The following is a 17,419-nucleotide window of genomic DNA, read 5'->3' on the forward strand; positions in this document are numbered from 1 at the left end:
AGAAGAGGAGACCAAGTGGGCAAGGCAGCAAGGGAACCAGTCAAGGGAGCCATGGCAGACAGCCAGACAGAGGGGGACCAACCAAACAACTGGGGGGGTACAGTACATACAGACCCTACCTACTAAACAGCTCACTCACTGAGCAGAACATTGTTGACCTGGAGAACAGCAGCTCTAGTCATGCAGACAAGCCTACTAGGCTGAGAGCTAGCCTTTACATTGGGCACAGCAAGCCAGACAGGGAAGTGGAGAGGGCAGGGAGATCAGGGCGGAGGTCAGTGTAGAGAAGGTGGGAATCACTGTTAGTAGTAGGGTGGAGGTATCGAAGCAGTGAAGAGTGAGGATGGTTCTGGAGGAGGGTTAGGGATGAAGGTATCAGAACAGACAAGAGTGAAGATGATTATGGGGGAGGGGTGGAGGTATCAAAACAGAGAAGGGTGAGGGTGGTTCTGGGGGAGGGTTAGAGGTGGAGGTATCGGAACATCGAATGGGTTGGTTCTGAGGGAGAGTTTGGGGTGGAGGTGGGCAGATGGGGGTCAGGAATGAGCAGGGGAAGCAGCGTGCCCACAGCAGTAGAAGGACTAAAGACAGGACCTTCCGACTCTCTTAGAAAAAAAGGTACTAGAACCTGAAATGATTCTTTGGCTATTCCAATAGAGTTGTGGCCAAAAGTTGCGAATGACACAAATATGAATTTTTACAAAGTCTGCTGCCTCAGTTTCTATGATGGCAATTTGCATATACTCCAAAATGTTATTAAGAGTGATCAGATTAATTGCAATTAATTGCAAAGTCCCTCTTTGCCATGTAAATTAACTGAATCCCCAAAAAACATTTCCACTGCATTTCAGCCCTGCCACAAAAGGACCAGCTGACATGTCAGTTATTCTCTCGTTAACACATGTGTGAGTGTTGATGAGGACAAGGCTGGAGATCACTCTGTCATGCTGATTGCGTTTGAATAACAGACTGGAAGCTTCAAAAGGAGGGTGGTGCTTGGAATCATTGTTCTTCCTCTGTCAACCATGGTTACCTGCAAGGAAACAGGTGCCGTCATCATTGCTTTGCACAAAAAGGGCTTCACAGGCAAGGATATTGCTGCCAGTAAGATTGTACCTAAATAAACCAGTTATCGGATCATCAAGAACTTCAAGGAGAGCGGTTCAATTGTTGTGAAGAAGGCTTCAGGGTGCACAAGAAAGTCCAGCAAGTGCCAGGACCGTCTCCTAAAGTTGATTCAGCTGCGGGATCGGGGCACCACCAGTACAAAGCTTGCTCAGGAATGGCAGCCGGCAGGTGTGAGTGCATCTGCACACACAGTGAGACGAAGACTTTTGGATGATGGCCTGGTGTCAAGAAGGGCAGCAAAGAAGCCACTTCTCTCCAGGAAAAACATCAGGGACAGACTGATATTCTGCAAAAGGTACAAGGATTGGACTGCTGAGGACTGGGGTAAAGTCATTTTCTCTGATGAATCCCCTTTTCGATTGTTTGGGGCATCTGGAAAAAAGCTTGTCCGGAAAAGTCAAGGTGAGCGCTACCATCAGTCCTGTGTCATGCCAACAGTAAAGCATCCTGAGACCATTCATGTGTGGGGTTGTTTCTCAACCAAGGGAGTGGGCTCACTCACAATTTTGCCTAAGAACACAGCCATTAATAAAGAATGGTACCAACACATCCTCCGAGAGCAACTTCTCCCAACCATCCAGGAACAGTTTGGTGATGAACAGTGCCTTTTCCAGCATGATGGAGCACCTTGCCATAAGGCAAAAGTGATAACTAAGTGACTTGGGGAACAAAACATCAATCTTTTGGATACATGGCCAGGAAACTCCCCAGACCTAACTTAATCCCATTGAGAACTTTTGGTCAATCCTCAAGAGGCGGGTGGACAAACAAAAACCCACAAATTCTGACAAACTCCAAGCATTGATTATGCAAGAATGGGCTGCCATCAGTCAAGTTGTGGCCCAGAAGTGAATTGACAGCATGCCAGGGCGGATTGTAGAGGTATTGACTCTTTGCATCAACCTCATGTAATTGTCAATAAAAGCATTTGACACTTATGAAATGCTTGTAATTATACTTCAGTATTCCATAGTAACATCTGACAAAAAATATCTAAAGACACTGAAGCAGCAAACTTTGAAAAATAACATTTGTGTCATTCTCAAAACCTTTGACCATGACTGTAGGAGAACCCTTTGAAGAACTGTTTTTGTTTCCAAGTAGAACCCTTTTGGTTCGAGGTAGGACCCTATTGGGTTCCATGCAGAAACCTTTCCCCAAGAACCAAAAAGGATTATCCTAGGGGGACAGCCATTATGGAACCAATTTTCTAAGAGTGTACAGAAGCTACACAAAACAGCCAAAACACAAAAGGCCACAGACAAAATGTGTGTGTGTGTGTGTGTGTGTGTGTGTGTGTGTGTGTGTGTGTGTACATGCGCGTATGTGTGTACATGTGTGTGTGGAATCAGTGTCTGGTTATTGTCTATGTGTAAAGGTACATGGGAGCTGTACTGCATTTGCTACAGTACAGATCCCATAATGGTGCTATGTTGTAATGAGAGTGAGTTCATGGTAAAGGGAGGGAAGAGGGCATACAGACTGTCAAATTAAATATCATCCAGGAAATGAAAAGAAATACATATGATTCAGTATATACGGTGCAATCGAAAAGTATTCAGACCTCCTGACTTTTTTTCACATTTTGTTTTAAGTTATCCCGAAGCCACTCCTGCGTTGACTAGGCTGTGTGCTTAGAGTCGTTGTCTTGTGGGAAGGTGAACCTTCGCACCAGTCTGAGGTCCTGAGCGCTCTTGAGCACGTTTTTGCTCTGTTCATCTTTCCCTCGATCCTGACTAGTCTCCCAGGCCGTGCCACTGAAAAACATCCCCACAGCATGATGCTGCCACCACCATGCTTCACCGTAGGGATGATGTTATGTGCCTTTTACTGAGGAGTGGCTTCCATCTGGCCACTCTACCATAAAGACCTGATTGGTGGAGTGCTGCAGAGAAGGTTGCCTTTCCAGAAGGTTCTCCCATTTCCTCAGAGGAAATGGGAGTGACCATTGGTTCCTTGGTCACCTCCGTGAACAAGGCCCCTCTTCCTTAATTGCTCAGTTTGGCCAGGAGGTCAGCTCTAGGAAGAGTCTTGGTGGTTCCAAATGTCTTCCATTTAAGAACGATGGAGGCCACTGTGTTCTTGGGGTCCTTCAATGCTGCAGAAATTGTTTGGTACCCTTCCCCAGATATGTGCCTCGACACAAGCCTGTCTCAGAGCTCTACAGACAATTCCTTCGACCTCATGGCTTGGTTTTTGCTCTGGCATCTAATGTCAACTTTGGGGCCTTATATAGATAGGTGTGTGCCTCTCCAAATCATTCCCAATCAATTGAATTTACAACGGGTGGACTCCAATCAAGTTGTAGAAACATCTCAAGGATGATCAATGGAAACAATGGAAACAGGATGCACCTGAGCTCAATTTCGAGTCTCATAGCAAAGGATCTGAATACTTATGTAAATAAAGTATTTCTGATTTTTAATACATTTGCAAAAAACTATGTCATTATGGGGTATTGTGTGTAGATTGATGAGAAAAAAGAAAACAAATCCATTTTAGAATAAGGCTGTAACGTAACAAAATGAGGAAAAAGTCAAGGGGTCTGAATGCTTTCCGAAAGCACTGCATGTGTTGAAACTGACATACTGTATATGAGAAATATATGACATCCTTATGGCTTTCATATGTGAAATCATATGAATACAGTAGAAGTTCAGTATTAATACAAATATGAAAGTATTGATTCATACATGCTACTACAGATTCGTTTTTTGATATAGTTTGTTTACCTGGCTCCTTGTTTAGATGGCAGGTAGCCTAGTGGTTAGAGTGTAGTACTAGTAACCGAAAGGTTGCAAAATCGAATCCCCGAGCTGACAAGATAAAAATCTGCCGTTCTGCCCCTGGACAAGGCATTTAACCCACTGTTCATAGGTCGTCATTGAAAATAAGAATTTGTTCTTAACTGACTTGCCTAGTTAAATAAAGGTAAAGGAAAAATATGTTAGATTGAGTCGTAAAGTGTGTGCAGGCATGGGTGGAGAAGCAGGCTGAAGACATGCGCAGACACACGTGCACAAAGATGCATATACAACATGACTACTGGCGCAGGCTTTTGCAAGACTACTGCTGTAGAGGTTGCACAACATATCTAGTGATCTTTACATAACACGGATGGGCCGATGGGCTTCCAAATCAAACCAAATCAATTAAAAGGCGAGACCATATGCAGGTGCAGTCGCAGACGTAAACCACGAGGGCAGCCTTGCTGAAGTGCCAGGGGAAGAGCACTCACTTTCCCAGGAAGTCCCACACCATGCCCCCAATCTGCTGGGGGGCAGCGGACACAGGGGGGAGCGGGTCAGGGGGAGCTCTACCACCGGGACCGTGACGAGGGACGGGGCCAGGACGAGGGACAGGGGCAAGGTGAGGGGGGCTGTGACAGGGGGAGTAGGAGGAGAAGCATTGGTGAGGGGAAAGTGTTGGAGAGAGAGAGAGAGAGACGGATATGGAAGAAGAATGAGAATGACACACTGAAATGCAATGGCACCGTATTACTGCTAAGGGATGCTCATGTGGCGAGCACATACAGTTTGACCTACCTGGACATACCCTTTTCTGAAAAATTGTACACTAAAATGGCCAATCCAAAGTCTAAAGATGAAATGTTCTATTCATCAATACTCATACTAGGTATGATGTAGATTTTCACTATCAGCCAGCATAGTACCCGGGGGGGGGGGGGGTACAGTCCAAGATTTACAGGATGACGTGACATCCACATATCAACAAAGACCGGATGAGAGAGTAGATTAACTACACAAGAGCACATTTAAGCCAATTTGCACAGAGTTATAGGAATAGCAATAAATAGACAGGGCCTTTTGGAGAGGACCATGCACATCCAGTGCCTTGTCATACAAATCCAATGAGCTTTCACCTTCACTGCACATTGTAGGGGTTTCACCCATAGCCTTGCTTGCTCACTAAAAAAACTATCAAAACCTCCATTCATACTGTGACTCAATCAAGTGATTTGTAGTAATTAAATAAGACTTTCAAACATTGCATTAACAGTAAGTATGTCATGACTCCCACCAAAGGTGGCTCCCCTGCCTGTTCGGGCGGTGCTCGGCGGTCATCAATCCCTTTTCCTTTTTCTGTTTGTTTTGTCTTATTAGTTGCACCTGTGTCTAATTGTGTTTTCCTGATGTGCTTCCTTATTTAAGCCTAGTAAACCCGCCCTTGTTTTGTGCGGGATTAATTTTGTGTTACGTGTTGTGTCGTTGGGTGTGTTAGTGCTCCGGACCGCGTACCCTGTGTTTTGGGTTGGTCAGTATTTTCGCGCCCTGTGTTTTGGGCATTGTATTTTGGTGCCAGATTAAAGTGCACTTTTCCCTTTGGAACTCTCTGCTCTCTGTGCCTGATTCTTACCTCACACACCCAGTCAGCCGTGACAGAATCTTCTGTTATGGAATCAGCAGGAGCAGCCGCACCTCCTCTCCCATCGATGGAGGAGAGGGTCCTCCATCACACCACCATTCTCCACCGAATAGGATCGGCAATGGATCTGATAATGGAGAGGATTGACCGATGGGAGAGGAGTGGCCTTCCCACCTCATCTCCAGCGCCCCCTCCACCAGCACCACCTACCCCTGCTTCAGCATCCGGCTCCAGGGGGCCCTGCGTCTGGCGCTCCCCAGGGAGTATGATGGGACGGCGGCTGGGTGTCAGGGGTTCCTCCTCCAACTGGAATTATACCTGGTGACCGTCCGTCCTAATCCCTCAGGGGAGGAGAGCGTGAGTGTCCTCGTCTCCTGTCTGAAGGGACGAGCCCTGGAGTGGGCTAACGCAGTGTGGAATGGCCCAGACTCGGCGAAGGATCACTACCCCGAGTTCACCTGCCGATTCCGAGCTGTGTTCGATCACCCACCAGAGGGTCGGGCGGCGGGTGAACGGCTTCCACCTGTGACAGGAGACGAGGAGCGCGCAGGACTTTGCCCTGGAGTTCCGGACCTTCGCCGCAGGAACAGTGTGGAACGACAGGGCTTTGATGTAGCCTCAGGGAGGACGTCCGCAGGGAGCTAGAGTGTCGGGACACCACCCTCACCTTGGATGAACTCATAGACATGTCCATTCGTCTAGACAACGTGCTGGCTGCCCGCGGGCGTCCGGAACAGGCCCTGTTGTTTCCACCCCCAGGCCCTCCTGCTCCCATCCCCATGGAGTTAGGGGGGGCTGCATCGAGGGGGACCGGAGGAGGAGTTTCCTCCTGCACCAGTCGTGGTCGGCAAGGACACACGGCCGACCGGTGCTGGAGGAGCTCGTCTGGGAGTCGGGAGGGCAGGCGGAGCACTGCTCGGTCACCCCAGGTGAGTCAGCACCAGACTCACCCAGAGATTCCTGTCGGTCATATGTTTGTGTTAACCTCTTTTCCTGGGTTTTCTCCCTCTCTACAGCATTAGGCGCTAGTCGATTCAGGCGCAGCTGAGAACTTCATGGATCGTGGGCTCGCGTTAAGGCTAGGGATTCCCCTGGTGTCGTTAGACCTACCTTTCCCCGTGAACTCCTTAAATAGCCGACCATTAGGGTCAGGAGTGGTCAGGGAGGCCACGGTGCCACTGGACATGGTAACGCAGGGGGGTCATGAGGAGCGAATTACTTTATTCCTTATTGATTCACCTGCGTTTCCAGTGGTGTTGGGAATTCCCTGGCTAGCTCATCACAACCCGGTGATTTCATAGCGACAGGGGGCGCTTAGAGGGTGGTCAGAGGAGTGTTCAGGCAGGTGTATAGGAGTTTGCGTTGGTGCGACGACGGTGGAGAGTCCAGACTAGGTTTCCACCGAGCGCATTCCCTTTGAATATGCCGATTTGGCTATCGCCTTCAGTAAGAGGAAGGCGACCCAATTACCACCCCATCGTCGAGGGGACTACGCAATAGATCTCCTGGTGAACGCTGCACTTCCTAGGAGTCACGTGTACCCATTGTCCCAGGAGGAGACCGTGGCTATGGAGACATATGTTGCTGAATCGCTGGGACAGGGGTACATTCGGCCCTCCACATCACCCGTCTCCTCAAGCTTCTTTTTTGTGAAGAAGAAGGAGGGGGGTCTGCGTCCGTGCATTGATTATAGAGGTCTAAATTCTATCACAGTGGGGTTTAGTTACCCACTACCTCTCATCGCTACGGCAGTGGAATCATTTCACGGGGCGCGCTTCTTCACAAAACCTGACCTGAGGAGTGTGTATAATAAGGTGCATATCCGGGCGGAGATGAGTGGAAAACCTCATTTAGTACTACATCTGGCCATTATGAGTACCTCATCATGCCATATGGGTTGAAGAATGCTCCAGCCGGCTTCCAATCCTTCGTAGACGAGATTCTCCGAGACCTGCACGGGCAGGGAGTGGTAGTGTACATCGATAACATCCTGATCTATTCTGCCACACGCGAGGCGCACGTGTCTCTGGTGCGTAAGGTATTTGAGCGACTGCTGTAGCATGACCTATATGTCAAGGCCGAGAAATGCGTGTTCTTCAAAAAGCCCATTTCCTTCCTGGGTTATCGTATTTCCACCTCCGGGGTGGTGATGGAGTGTGACCGCGTTACAGCCGTGCGTAATTGGCCGACTCCGACCATGGTGAAAGAGGTGCAGCAGTTTTTAGGGTTTGCCAATTACTACCGGAGGTTTATCCGGGGTTTTGGTCAGGTGGCTGCTCCCATTACCTCACTGCTGAAGGGAGGTCCGGCGCGCTTGCGTTGGTCAGCAGAGGCGGGCAGAGCTTTCAGTCGTATGAAGGAGCTGTTCACCAATGCGCCCGTGTTGGCGCATCCGGACCCCTCTTTAGCATTCATAGTGGAAGTGGACGCTCGGCCGCCCTTGTTCTTTTCTTTTCGAAGAAGCTTGGTCCAGCAGAGCGAAACTATGACGTAGGGGACCGGGAGTTAGTTGTAGTCAAGGCTCTGAAGGTGTGGAGACATTGGCTTGAGGGGGCTAAGCACACTTTTCTCATCTGGACTGACCATCGTAATCTCGAGTATATCCGGGCAGCGAGGAAACTGAATCCGCGTCAGGCTAGATGGGCCATGTTCTTTACCCAGTTTCGCTTCACCATCTCGTACTGGCCAGGCTCCCAAAACACTAAAGCTGACGCGCTGTCCCGCCTCTATGATACCGAGGAGCGGTCCGTCGAGCCGACCCCCATTCTTCCACCTTCATGTCTCGTGGCACTGGTAGTATGGGAGGTGGAAGCGGAGATAGAGAGGGCATCACGGTTAGAGCCTGCCCCCCCTCAGTGTCTCAGTATGTGCCGAGGGGTGTCCCTGATAAATGAATACATTGGGCTCATACTCTACCCTCCTCGGGTCATCCTGGCATCGAGAGGACAGTGCGGAGTCTTAGGGGGAGATACTGGAGGCCCACGTTGGCTAAGGACGTGAGATTTTATGTCTCCTCCTGCTCAGTTTGCGCTCAGAGCAAGGCTCCTCGACATTTGCCTAGAGGGAAGTTACAGTCACACCCTGTTCCACAACGGCCGTGGTCATACTTGTCGGTGGACTTCCTCACCGATCTTCCCCCGTCCCAGGGAAGTACGACGATCCTGGTCGTTGTGGATCGGTTTTCTAAGTCCTGCCATCTCATCCGGTCTCCCTACGGCCCTGCAGACTGCGGAGGCCCTGTTTACCCATGTCTTCCATTTACTACGGGGTGCCTACGGACATCGTTTCTGATCGGGGCCCCCAATTCACGTCCAGAGTTTGGAGGGCGTTTATGGAGAGGCTGGGGTCTCAGTCAGCTTGACCTCGGGTTTACACGCCGAGAGTAATGGGTAGGTGGAGCGAGTAAACCAGGATATGGGCAAGTTTCTGTGGTCATATTTCCGGGACCGGCCAGGTGAGTGGGCGAGGTATGTTCCTTGGACTGAGCTTGCTCAGAACTCCCTACGCCACTCCTCAACGAACATGTCTCCCTTCCCGTGTGTGTTGGGCTACCAGCCGGTCCTGGCCCCATGGCATCAGAGCCAGACCGGGGCTCCTGGAGGAATGTGTACAGCGCTCAAAAGACACCTAGAAAGCCGTCCAGGAATCACTGAGACTGGCCGGGGGGACGGCAGAAGAAGAGCGGGTCTGGCTCTCGACCCGAAACCTGCCCCTCCGCCTGCCCTGCCAGAAGCTGGGGCCGCAGGGTGTGGGGCCATTTAAAGTCCTGAGGAGGATAAACGAGGTGTGTTACAGGTTACAACTTCCCACTTATTATCGTATTAACCCCTCGTTTAATGTGTCTCTCCTCAGGTGGCTGGTCCCCTTCAAGAAGGTGAGGTGCCTGAGGTCCCTCCGCCCCCTCTGGACATCGAGGGGTCCCATGCGTACACAATACGTGGCATACTGGACTCGAGATGCCGGGTGGGGGGCCTACAGTACCTCGTGGACTCCCGCGCTGCGGGAGCTGCGTGTCGGAGGGGGGGTTACTGTAACGACTCCCACCGAAGGTGGCTCCCCTGCCTGTTCGGGCGGTGCTCGGCGGTCGTCAATCCCTTTTCCTTTTTCTGTTTGTTTTGTCTTATTAGTTGCACCTGTGTCTAATTGTGTTTTCCTGATGTGCTTCCTTATTTAAGCCTAGTAAACCCGCCCTTGTTTTGTGCGTGATTAATTTTGTGTTACGTGTTGTGTTGTTGGATGTGTTAGTGCTCCGGACCGCGTACCCTGTGTGTTGGGTTGGTCAGTATTTTCGCGCCCCCGGAGTTTTGGGCATTGTATTTTGGTGCCAGATTAAAGTGCACTTTTCCCTTTGGAACTCTCTGCTCTCTTCGCCTGATTCTTACCTCACACACCCAGTTAGCCGTGACAAAGTAATAGTATTGCTTTAGACGTTAACCCAGGTATATGGTGTTAGTCTGATAATCAGTTCAATAAATATGCTAATCTTTATCTATAATTCTGTCTGTTTCTCTATCCATAGCACTTCCATGCTTACGCCACACCTCCAACTACTCAACATCAATATATATATTTGTCTATTATAAGACATACAGTGCCTTCAGAAAGTATTCAAACCCCTTGACTTTTTACACATTTTGTTACATTACAGCCTAAATCTAAAATGTATTAAATAAATAAAACTCCTCAGCAATCTACACACAACACCCCATAATGACAAAACAAAAACAGGTTTTTAGAATTTACAGTGCCTTGCGAAAGTATTCGGCCCCCTTGAATTTTGCGAACTTTTGCCACATTTCAGGCTTCAAACATAAAGATATAAAACTGTATTTTTTTGTGAAGAATCAACAACAAGTGGGACACAATCATGAAGTGGAACGATATTTATTGGATATTTCAAACTTTTTTAACAAATCAAAAACTGAAAAATTGGGCGTGCAAAATTATTCAGCCCCTTTACTTTCAGTGCAGCAAACTCTCTCCAGAAGTTCAGTGAGGATCTCTGAATGATCCAATGTTGACCTAAATGACTAATGATGATAAATACAATCCACCTGTGTGTAATCAAGTCTCCGTATAAATGCAACTGCACTGTGATCGTCTCAGATGTCCGTTAAAAGCGCAGAGAGCATCATGAAGGACAAGGAACACACCAGGCAGGTCCGAGATACTGTTGTGAAGAAGTTTAAAGCCGGATTTGGATACAAAAAGATTTCCCAAGCTTTAAACATCCCAAGGAGCACTGTGCAAGCGATAATATTGAAATGGAAGGAGTATCAGACCACTGCAAATCTACCAAGACCTGGCCGTCCCTCTAAACTTTCAGCTCATACAAGGAGAAGACTGATCAGAGATGCAGCCAAGAGAACCATGATCACTCTGGATGAACTGCAGAGATCTACAGCTGAGGTGGGAGACTCTGTCCATAGGACAACAATCAGTCATATATTGCACAAATCTGGCCTTTATGGAAGAGTGGCAAGAAGAAAGCCATTTCTTAAAGATATCCATAAAAAGTGTCGTTTAATGTTTGCCACAAGCCACCTGGGAGACACACCAAACATGTGGAAGAAGGTGCTCTGGTCAGATGAAACCAAAATTGAACTTTTTGGCAACAATGCAAAACTTTATGTTTGGCGTAAAAGCAACACAGCTGAACACACCATCCCCACTGTCAAACATGGTGGTGGCAGCATCATGGTTTGGGCCTGCTTTTCTTCAGCAGGGACAGGGAAGATGGTTAAAATTGATGGGAAGATGGATGGAGCCAAATACAGGACCATTCTGGAAGAAAACCTGATGGAGTCTGCAAAAGACCTGAGACTGGGACGGAGATTTGTCTTCCAACAAGACAATGATCCAAAACATAAAGCAAAATCTACAATGGAATGGTTCAAAAATAAACATATCCAGGTGTTAGAATGGCCAAGTCAAAGTCCAGACCTGAATCCAATCGAGAATCTGTGGAAAGAACTGAAAACTGCTGGTCACAAATGCTCTCCATTCAACCTCACTGAGCTCGAGCTGTTTTGCAAGGAGGAATGGGAAAAAATGTCAGTCTCTTGATGTGCAAAACTGATAGAGACATACCCCAAGCGACTTACAGCTGTAATCGCAGCAAAAGGTGGCGCTACAAAGTATTAACTTAAGGGGGCTGAATAATTTTGCACGCCCAATTTTTCAGTTTTTGATTTGTTAAAAAAGTTTGAAATATCCAATAAATGTCGTTCCACTTCATGATTGTGTCCCACTTGTTGTTGATTCTTCACAAAAAAATACAGTTTTATATCTTTGTTTGAAGCCTGAAATGTGGCAAAAGGTCGCAAAGTTCAAGGGGGCCGAATACTTTCGCAAGGCACTGTATTTCAAATGTATTAATATGTATCTTATAAGTACTCAGACCCTTTGCTATGAGACTCGAAATTGAGCTCAGGTGCTTCCTGTTTCCATTGATCATCCTTGAGATGTTTCTACAACTTGATTGGAGTCCACCTGTGGTAAATTCAATTGATTGGTTATGATTTGGAAAGTCACACACCTGTCTATATAAGGTCGCACAGTTGACTGTATATCAGAGCAAAATACCAATCCATGAGGTCGTAGGACTTGTCCGTAGAGCTCCGAGACAGTTTGGCCACCTGACCAAACTAAGCAATCAGGGGAGAAGGGCCTTGGTCAGGGAGGTGACCAAGAACCTGATGGTCACTCTGACAGAGCTCTAGATTTCCTCTGTGGTGATGGGATAACCTTCCAGAAGGTCATAAGACACATGACAGCCTCTTGGAGTTTGCCAAAAGGAACCTAAAGACTCTCAAACCATGTCAAGATAGAACTCTGTAGCCTGAATGCCAAGCGTCATGTCTGGAAGAAACCTGGCACCATCCCTACGGTGAAGCATGGTGGTGACAGCATCATGCAGTGGGGATGTTTTTCAGCAGCTGGGACTGGGAGACTAGTCCGGATCGAGTAAAAGATAAATTGAGAAAAGTACAGAGAGATCCTTGATAAAAACCTGCTCCAGAGCATTCAGGACCTTAGACGGGGACGAAGGTTCACCTTCCAACAGGACAACAATCCTAAGCACACAACCAAGACAACTCAGGAGTGGCTTCGGGACAAGTCTCTGAATGTCGTTGAGTAGCCCAGCCAGAGCCCAACACAATCTAACATCACTGGAGAGACCTGAAAATAGCTGTTCAGCAACAATCCCCATCAACCTGACAGAGCTTGAGAGGATCTGCAGAGAAGAATGGGAGAAACTCTCCAAATACAGGTGTGCCAAGCTTGTAGCATCATACCCCAAAAAACTCCAGGCTGTAATAGCTGCCAAAGATGCTTCAACAAAGTACTGAGTAAGGGGTCTGAATACTTAAGTAAATGTGATTTTTTATTATTTTTATTTTTATAAATGAGCAAACATTTATAAAAAGCTGTTTTTGCTTTGTCATTATGGGGTATTGTGTGTAGATTGGTGAGTGAAAAAAAAAGATGTAATCAAGTTTAGAATAACAAAATGTGGAAAAAGTCAAGGGGTCTGAATACTTTCCGAAGGCACTGTATATACTTGATATATCTGTAAATATAAAGCACTTCCGCTGAGTACCATAGAAATGTAAAGCTAAGGGTAGTATAGCCCAGTTACCTTTCCAGCTCGGCGATCTTCTTATCCCTGTCGTTCTTCTCAGTCTCCACCTCTCGGAGGATGGCTAGTAGCCTATCCACCTCGGCCTGGGCCTTGCCAGACTCCTCCTTATAGTAGGAAACCTCCTTCTCTAGGACCTTGACTCGCTGCTCCCGCTCCACATACTCTGGGTTCCCCCTGGAGCCCACTCCCACCTGCTGCTGCTGGACCTCATGGGCCTTCTGCATGGTCATGGAGAGAAAAAGAAAAGAAGAAAAAAAACACACACACAAATGGAACACACGCACATACATGCACACACGCACAAACTCTCACAAATAGGAGAAAGGGGAGAGAACCCAGAACAGACAAGCTCAACAGTTAGTGTCTTTTATGAACTTCTCACTCTCCTCTCTCCCTCTTTCCCTCTCTCTGTAATGTATAAATAAAGCATAGTGAACAGGGGACATCAGTACTGCTATGGCTCATTAGCTCTGACTGAGGCTGTTATTTAGCTCAGTTCTGTGAGACTAGTGTACCATAGCGATTAGAACTAAAGGCTGCTTGTGCCTGTTACAATATGCTAATGCTAACTTGAAAAACAAGCGATATAGAACAGTTGAGATTTGTACATCTGTCATTTAGTATCGTTAGTTTTCCTGATTAGCTTCTTACAGACTTGTTGACCTCATGACAATAACTTTTTAGGAGCCAAAGTGGACTGTGGGACAGTTTCTCAGACACAGATTAAGCCTAGTCCTGGTCAAAAGAGCACTTTCAATGGAGATTCAACATTTAGCATGAATTCCCTTTAGTCTAGAAGCAGGATTAATCTGGGTTGGGGAAACAGGCCATGTGTGTATAGGAAGGACAGGACCAGGGCCTGTAACCACAAAGCATCTCCCAGTAGGAGTGCTGATCTGCGATCCATATAATCATATTCATTATGATCTAAAATATTAAACTGATCCTAGATCAGCACTCCTACTCTGAGCCCTGTCCTTCCTGTTATAATCACTTGGTAGAATCACTCATCTCTGCTCTCATGTCTCTCTGGATAATCACACCTGATCACCTCTAGTGTGTCTAAGTCACTGAAAGAGGAAAGGCTTTTGACCACCAGTCAGTAAAAACTGAACAGCTTGAGTCATCTTTCAAACACACAGAACAGAAGTACACAACACAGATCAGAATTACACAACACATCGACAACGCTGACAGTCACAGAGCAACACAACAGTCCCAACACAACAGACCCAACACAACGGACCTAACACAACAGACCAACACAACAGACCCAGCACAACAGACCAACACAACAGACCCAACACAACAGGCCCAACACAACAGACCCAACAGAGCAACACAACAAAGCAACACAATAGACCCAACAGAGCAACACAACAGACCAATACAACAGACCAACACAACAGAGCAACACAACACAGAGCATGACTAGATAAATATAGACCCCCACAGTGAGCCACGGTAACCATTCCCAGTGTTAGAAGGTTAATATTAGGCCTCTGTTCTATTGACCACTTATTAACATGGAGACAGTGAAGGGGGCCAAACAGTGACGAGCAAACAAAGCATGCGATAATAAGGAGGACAAATTATAGCATGCAAACCAACACAGCTGGGAAGACAATCTTTGCAATGCTTTCCACATGAACCGATTTAGGTCAATCCAGCAGTGACAACAAGTGACATATTTCAAGCATGAGGAGTAAAGTGAGCACCAACAGTTTGGGGGGAATCTAAAGGTCTCAGAAGTGGGTGGCGTGTACCTCTAGGACTTGCCTGTGGGCCCTGCTCAAAAGTAGCGCACTATGTAGGGAGTAGGCTGCTGTTTGGGACACAGTTCTATAGGCAAACTAACTGTATGCAAGGCCTACAGTTAGATAAAAAATGTGTCGATTATTAATTCTGAGTTTGTTAAAATAATGGTACAGAGCTGACTGATATCTTGGCATCTTACTATCAGTCATGATGCCGGATGTGAGAACACTATAGAAGAAGAAACTATCCGTAACTTTCAGTTAACTCAGCTTTTTTTGCTATGAAGCTTTGTAAGAAACATTCAACCACAGTAAAAAACACATTATATCACCATTGTACAGGTCTTTGTACAATTCTTTCTAACAGAGACCAATGGTTGAGCAACAACAGTAGGTTAGGCTATCAAGATGCAAATAAATAGAACCGCAACTGTGTGGTCATACAGATTAAAGCTATGCTAAGATAAATGCTAAGATAAACGATAAGCTAAATGCTCACTTCACATTCTGTTCACCCAGAACAGAGGCTAATGTGCGTGCAGTTGGAGAGCTAAATCATACTTATACAGTGTAAAGATCAACATGTCTACATTATCTGAAAGAGATACCAGGGACAGTGGGACTGAGACCATGTGGCCATGACACGATTACGCACTAGCTAGCTAGCATGTTCCAGGGTTTTAGAGAAGCTTTTGGTGGGTGTCCTCATGCTTTCAATATGTGCCACCACAGAGAGCTCCAGATGGAGCAAAGGACTTACAGGGTTGTTCATCTGAGTGAACAGCTGCTCTGCTTGCTACATTGCAAAGGAAGGTGGTGAAGGGGGAGACGAGGAGGGAGGGGGAGGGGGGAGATCGGGGAAGATAGCATTAGCATGTAGCTACATTAGCCAGAGGAGAGTAGAAACAGCAGGATCCGGGGAGAACAGACTAGCCTGGTACCAGATCTGTTCATCCCAAACAGACAATGACCAAAGGAGTTGGCAAGACAGCACAAACAGTTCTGGGACCAGGCTAAGAAAAATTATGTTACATGTTAGCCTACATGTTACATGTTAAAGGAGTGTCAATATAGAGAACATGTTTAATGTACATCTTGAACAGTATGTTGAGACCATAGAAATAAAATTACACCCAATTTGGAAGCCGGTCCATCCATCATGGAACATTGACTTGATTTTGTAATTGGATTTCTATGGTTGAGACAGCTAGGAGGAGGATGAGGAGTGAGGAGTGAGGAGGATACAGAATGGGTGGTTATGGGACAGAGAGACACAAGGAGGAGATCTGATGGACATCTTTGCTCCCCATCTCAGGGGTTCTACGGTGTTGTAGGAACATTAGGTGAACGTTATCCAGACATAACGATTTCCACTAGTTACCACAGCAACAAAATCAAAATTGTCTGTATGTCACCCGTTTCAGGAAACTAGGTGTACCTCACACGAGAGACATTTAAATGTAATCTTTAAAATGCCTTCTGGAAAATGTGAACTTTCATGTGCCTTAATAACAAACATGTATGCCATCTGTAAATACAAATAAAATTGTTAAATTACGAGCCTAGTTGGTTTAGCCACAGAAAAGCCAGTGTAACCGATGTGAAATGGCTAGCTAGTTAGCGGTGGAGCACGAAGAGCTCTCCAGTAGGTACCAAAACATTCAAAGGCCATTTTCTCAAAAGTGAGGCTACAAGTTCATTCAAAGCAGAATTACTTTCCCATTGTTCCTCAAATGCAGTGTATGATATACTATTTTGTAGCTCTGTGTCTCTGCTTTTATTCAATGTAAAAAACATAATTAAACATTTTGTTACATAATACCGAATCAAGCCGGTCACTCACATACTGTAAAAATGTATAAAAACAAAAATGTATTTAAGGTTAGGGTTAGGCTTAAGGTTAGCATTGGGTTTAAGGTTAGGGTTGAGGTTAGGGTTCGGTTTAAAATATATTAAGAAGAGAAACGGTAGAAATAGGCAGGGTTTATTACTTTGCGATTGTGGTAACTAGTGACGACCAGACATAACTGGTCCAATAGTATCCCGTTAGTAAGTTAATTAAATGCAGAAAACTCAGATCCGGGTTTTACATTCAGGTGATTGGTCAAAACCAAATTATTTGATTGCGTTGATAAGAGGGTTATAACAAACAGAGAATTTATGGAGGATTGGACGTTTTCACAATGTTGCTACAGCGTTGTATATGCATGTGCTAATAGTAGCAGCAGCAGCATTGAATAAAGGATGTGTGTTGGCAGGGACTGATGAGGAAGTATACATTAGACATGCTAATAGTAGAGAATGCTCTAAAATTATCCACCAGGGTTTGATTCAAGTTCAATCGAAGGTAGTCAATTCAGGATGTAAACTTAAATTCCAATTCAATAATTGATCAAAAAACCATCTACTGTATTTTCAATAAATTCTCAATAAACTAAAAGCTATTAACTTCTTGAGTGTAGGGGGCAGGATTTTCGTTTTTGGCTAAACAATGTACCCATTT

At 46.2% G+C, this 17,419-nt stretch overlaps 1 protein-coding gene across 1 annotated transcript in view; it reads right to left on the reverse strand.

Annotated features, from left to right (window-relative positions):
* Positions 1-17,419, reverse strand: part of LOC110528436 (ERC protein 2) — a 103,785-nt gene that overhangs the window by 12,847 nt on the left and 73,519 nt on the right. The window contains exons 12-14 of the mRNA XM_090241801.1: positions 15,677-15,712; positions 13,157-13,377; positions 4,367-4,507 (exon numbers count right to left, since the gene is read on the reverse strand). Coding sequence (XP_090097927.1) covers positions 4,367-4,507; positions 13,157-13,377; positions 15,677-15,712 — 398 coding nt within the window. The remainder of the gene's footprint in view (positions 1-4,366; positions 4,508-13,156; positions 13,378-15,676; positions 15,713-17,419) is intronic.

This window comes from Oncorhynchus mykiss, chromosome 7 (genome assembly GCF_057628025.1).
Source record: "Oncorhynchus mykiss isolate SJ-2025 chromosome 7, ASM5762802v1, whole genome shotgun sequence".
In the NCBI taxonomy this organism is placed as follows: domain Eukaryota; kingdom Metazoa; phylum Chordata; class Actinopteri; order Salmoniformes; family Salmonidae; genus Oncorhynchus; species Oncorhynchus mykiss.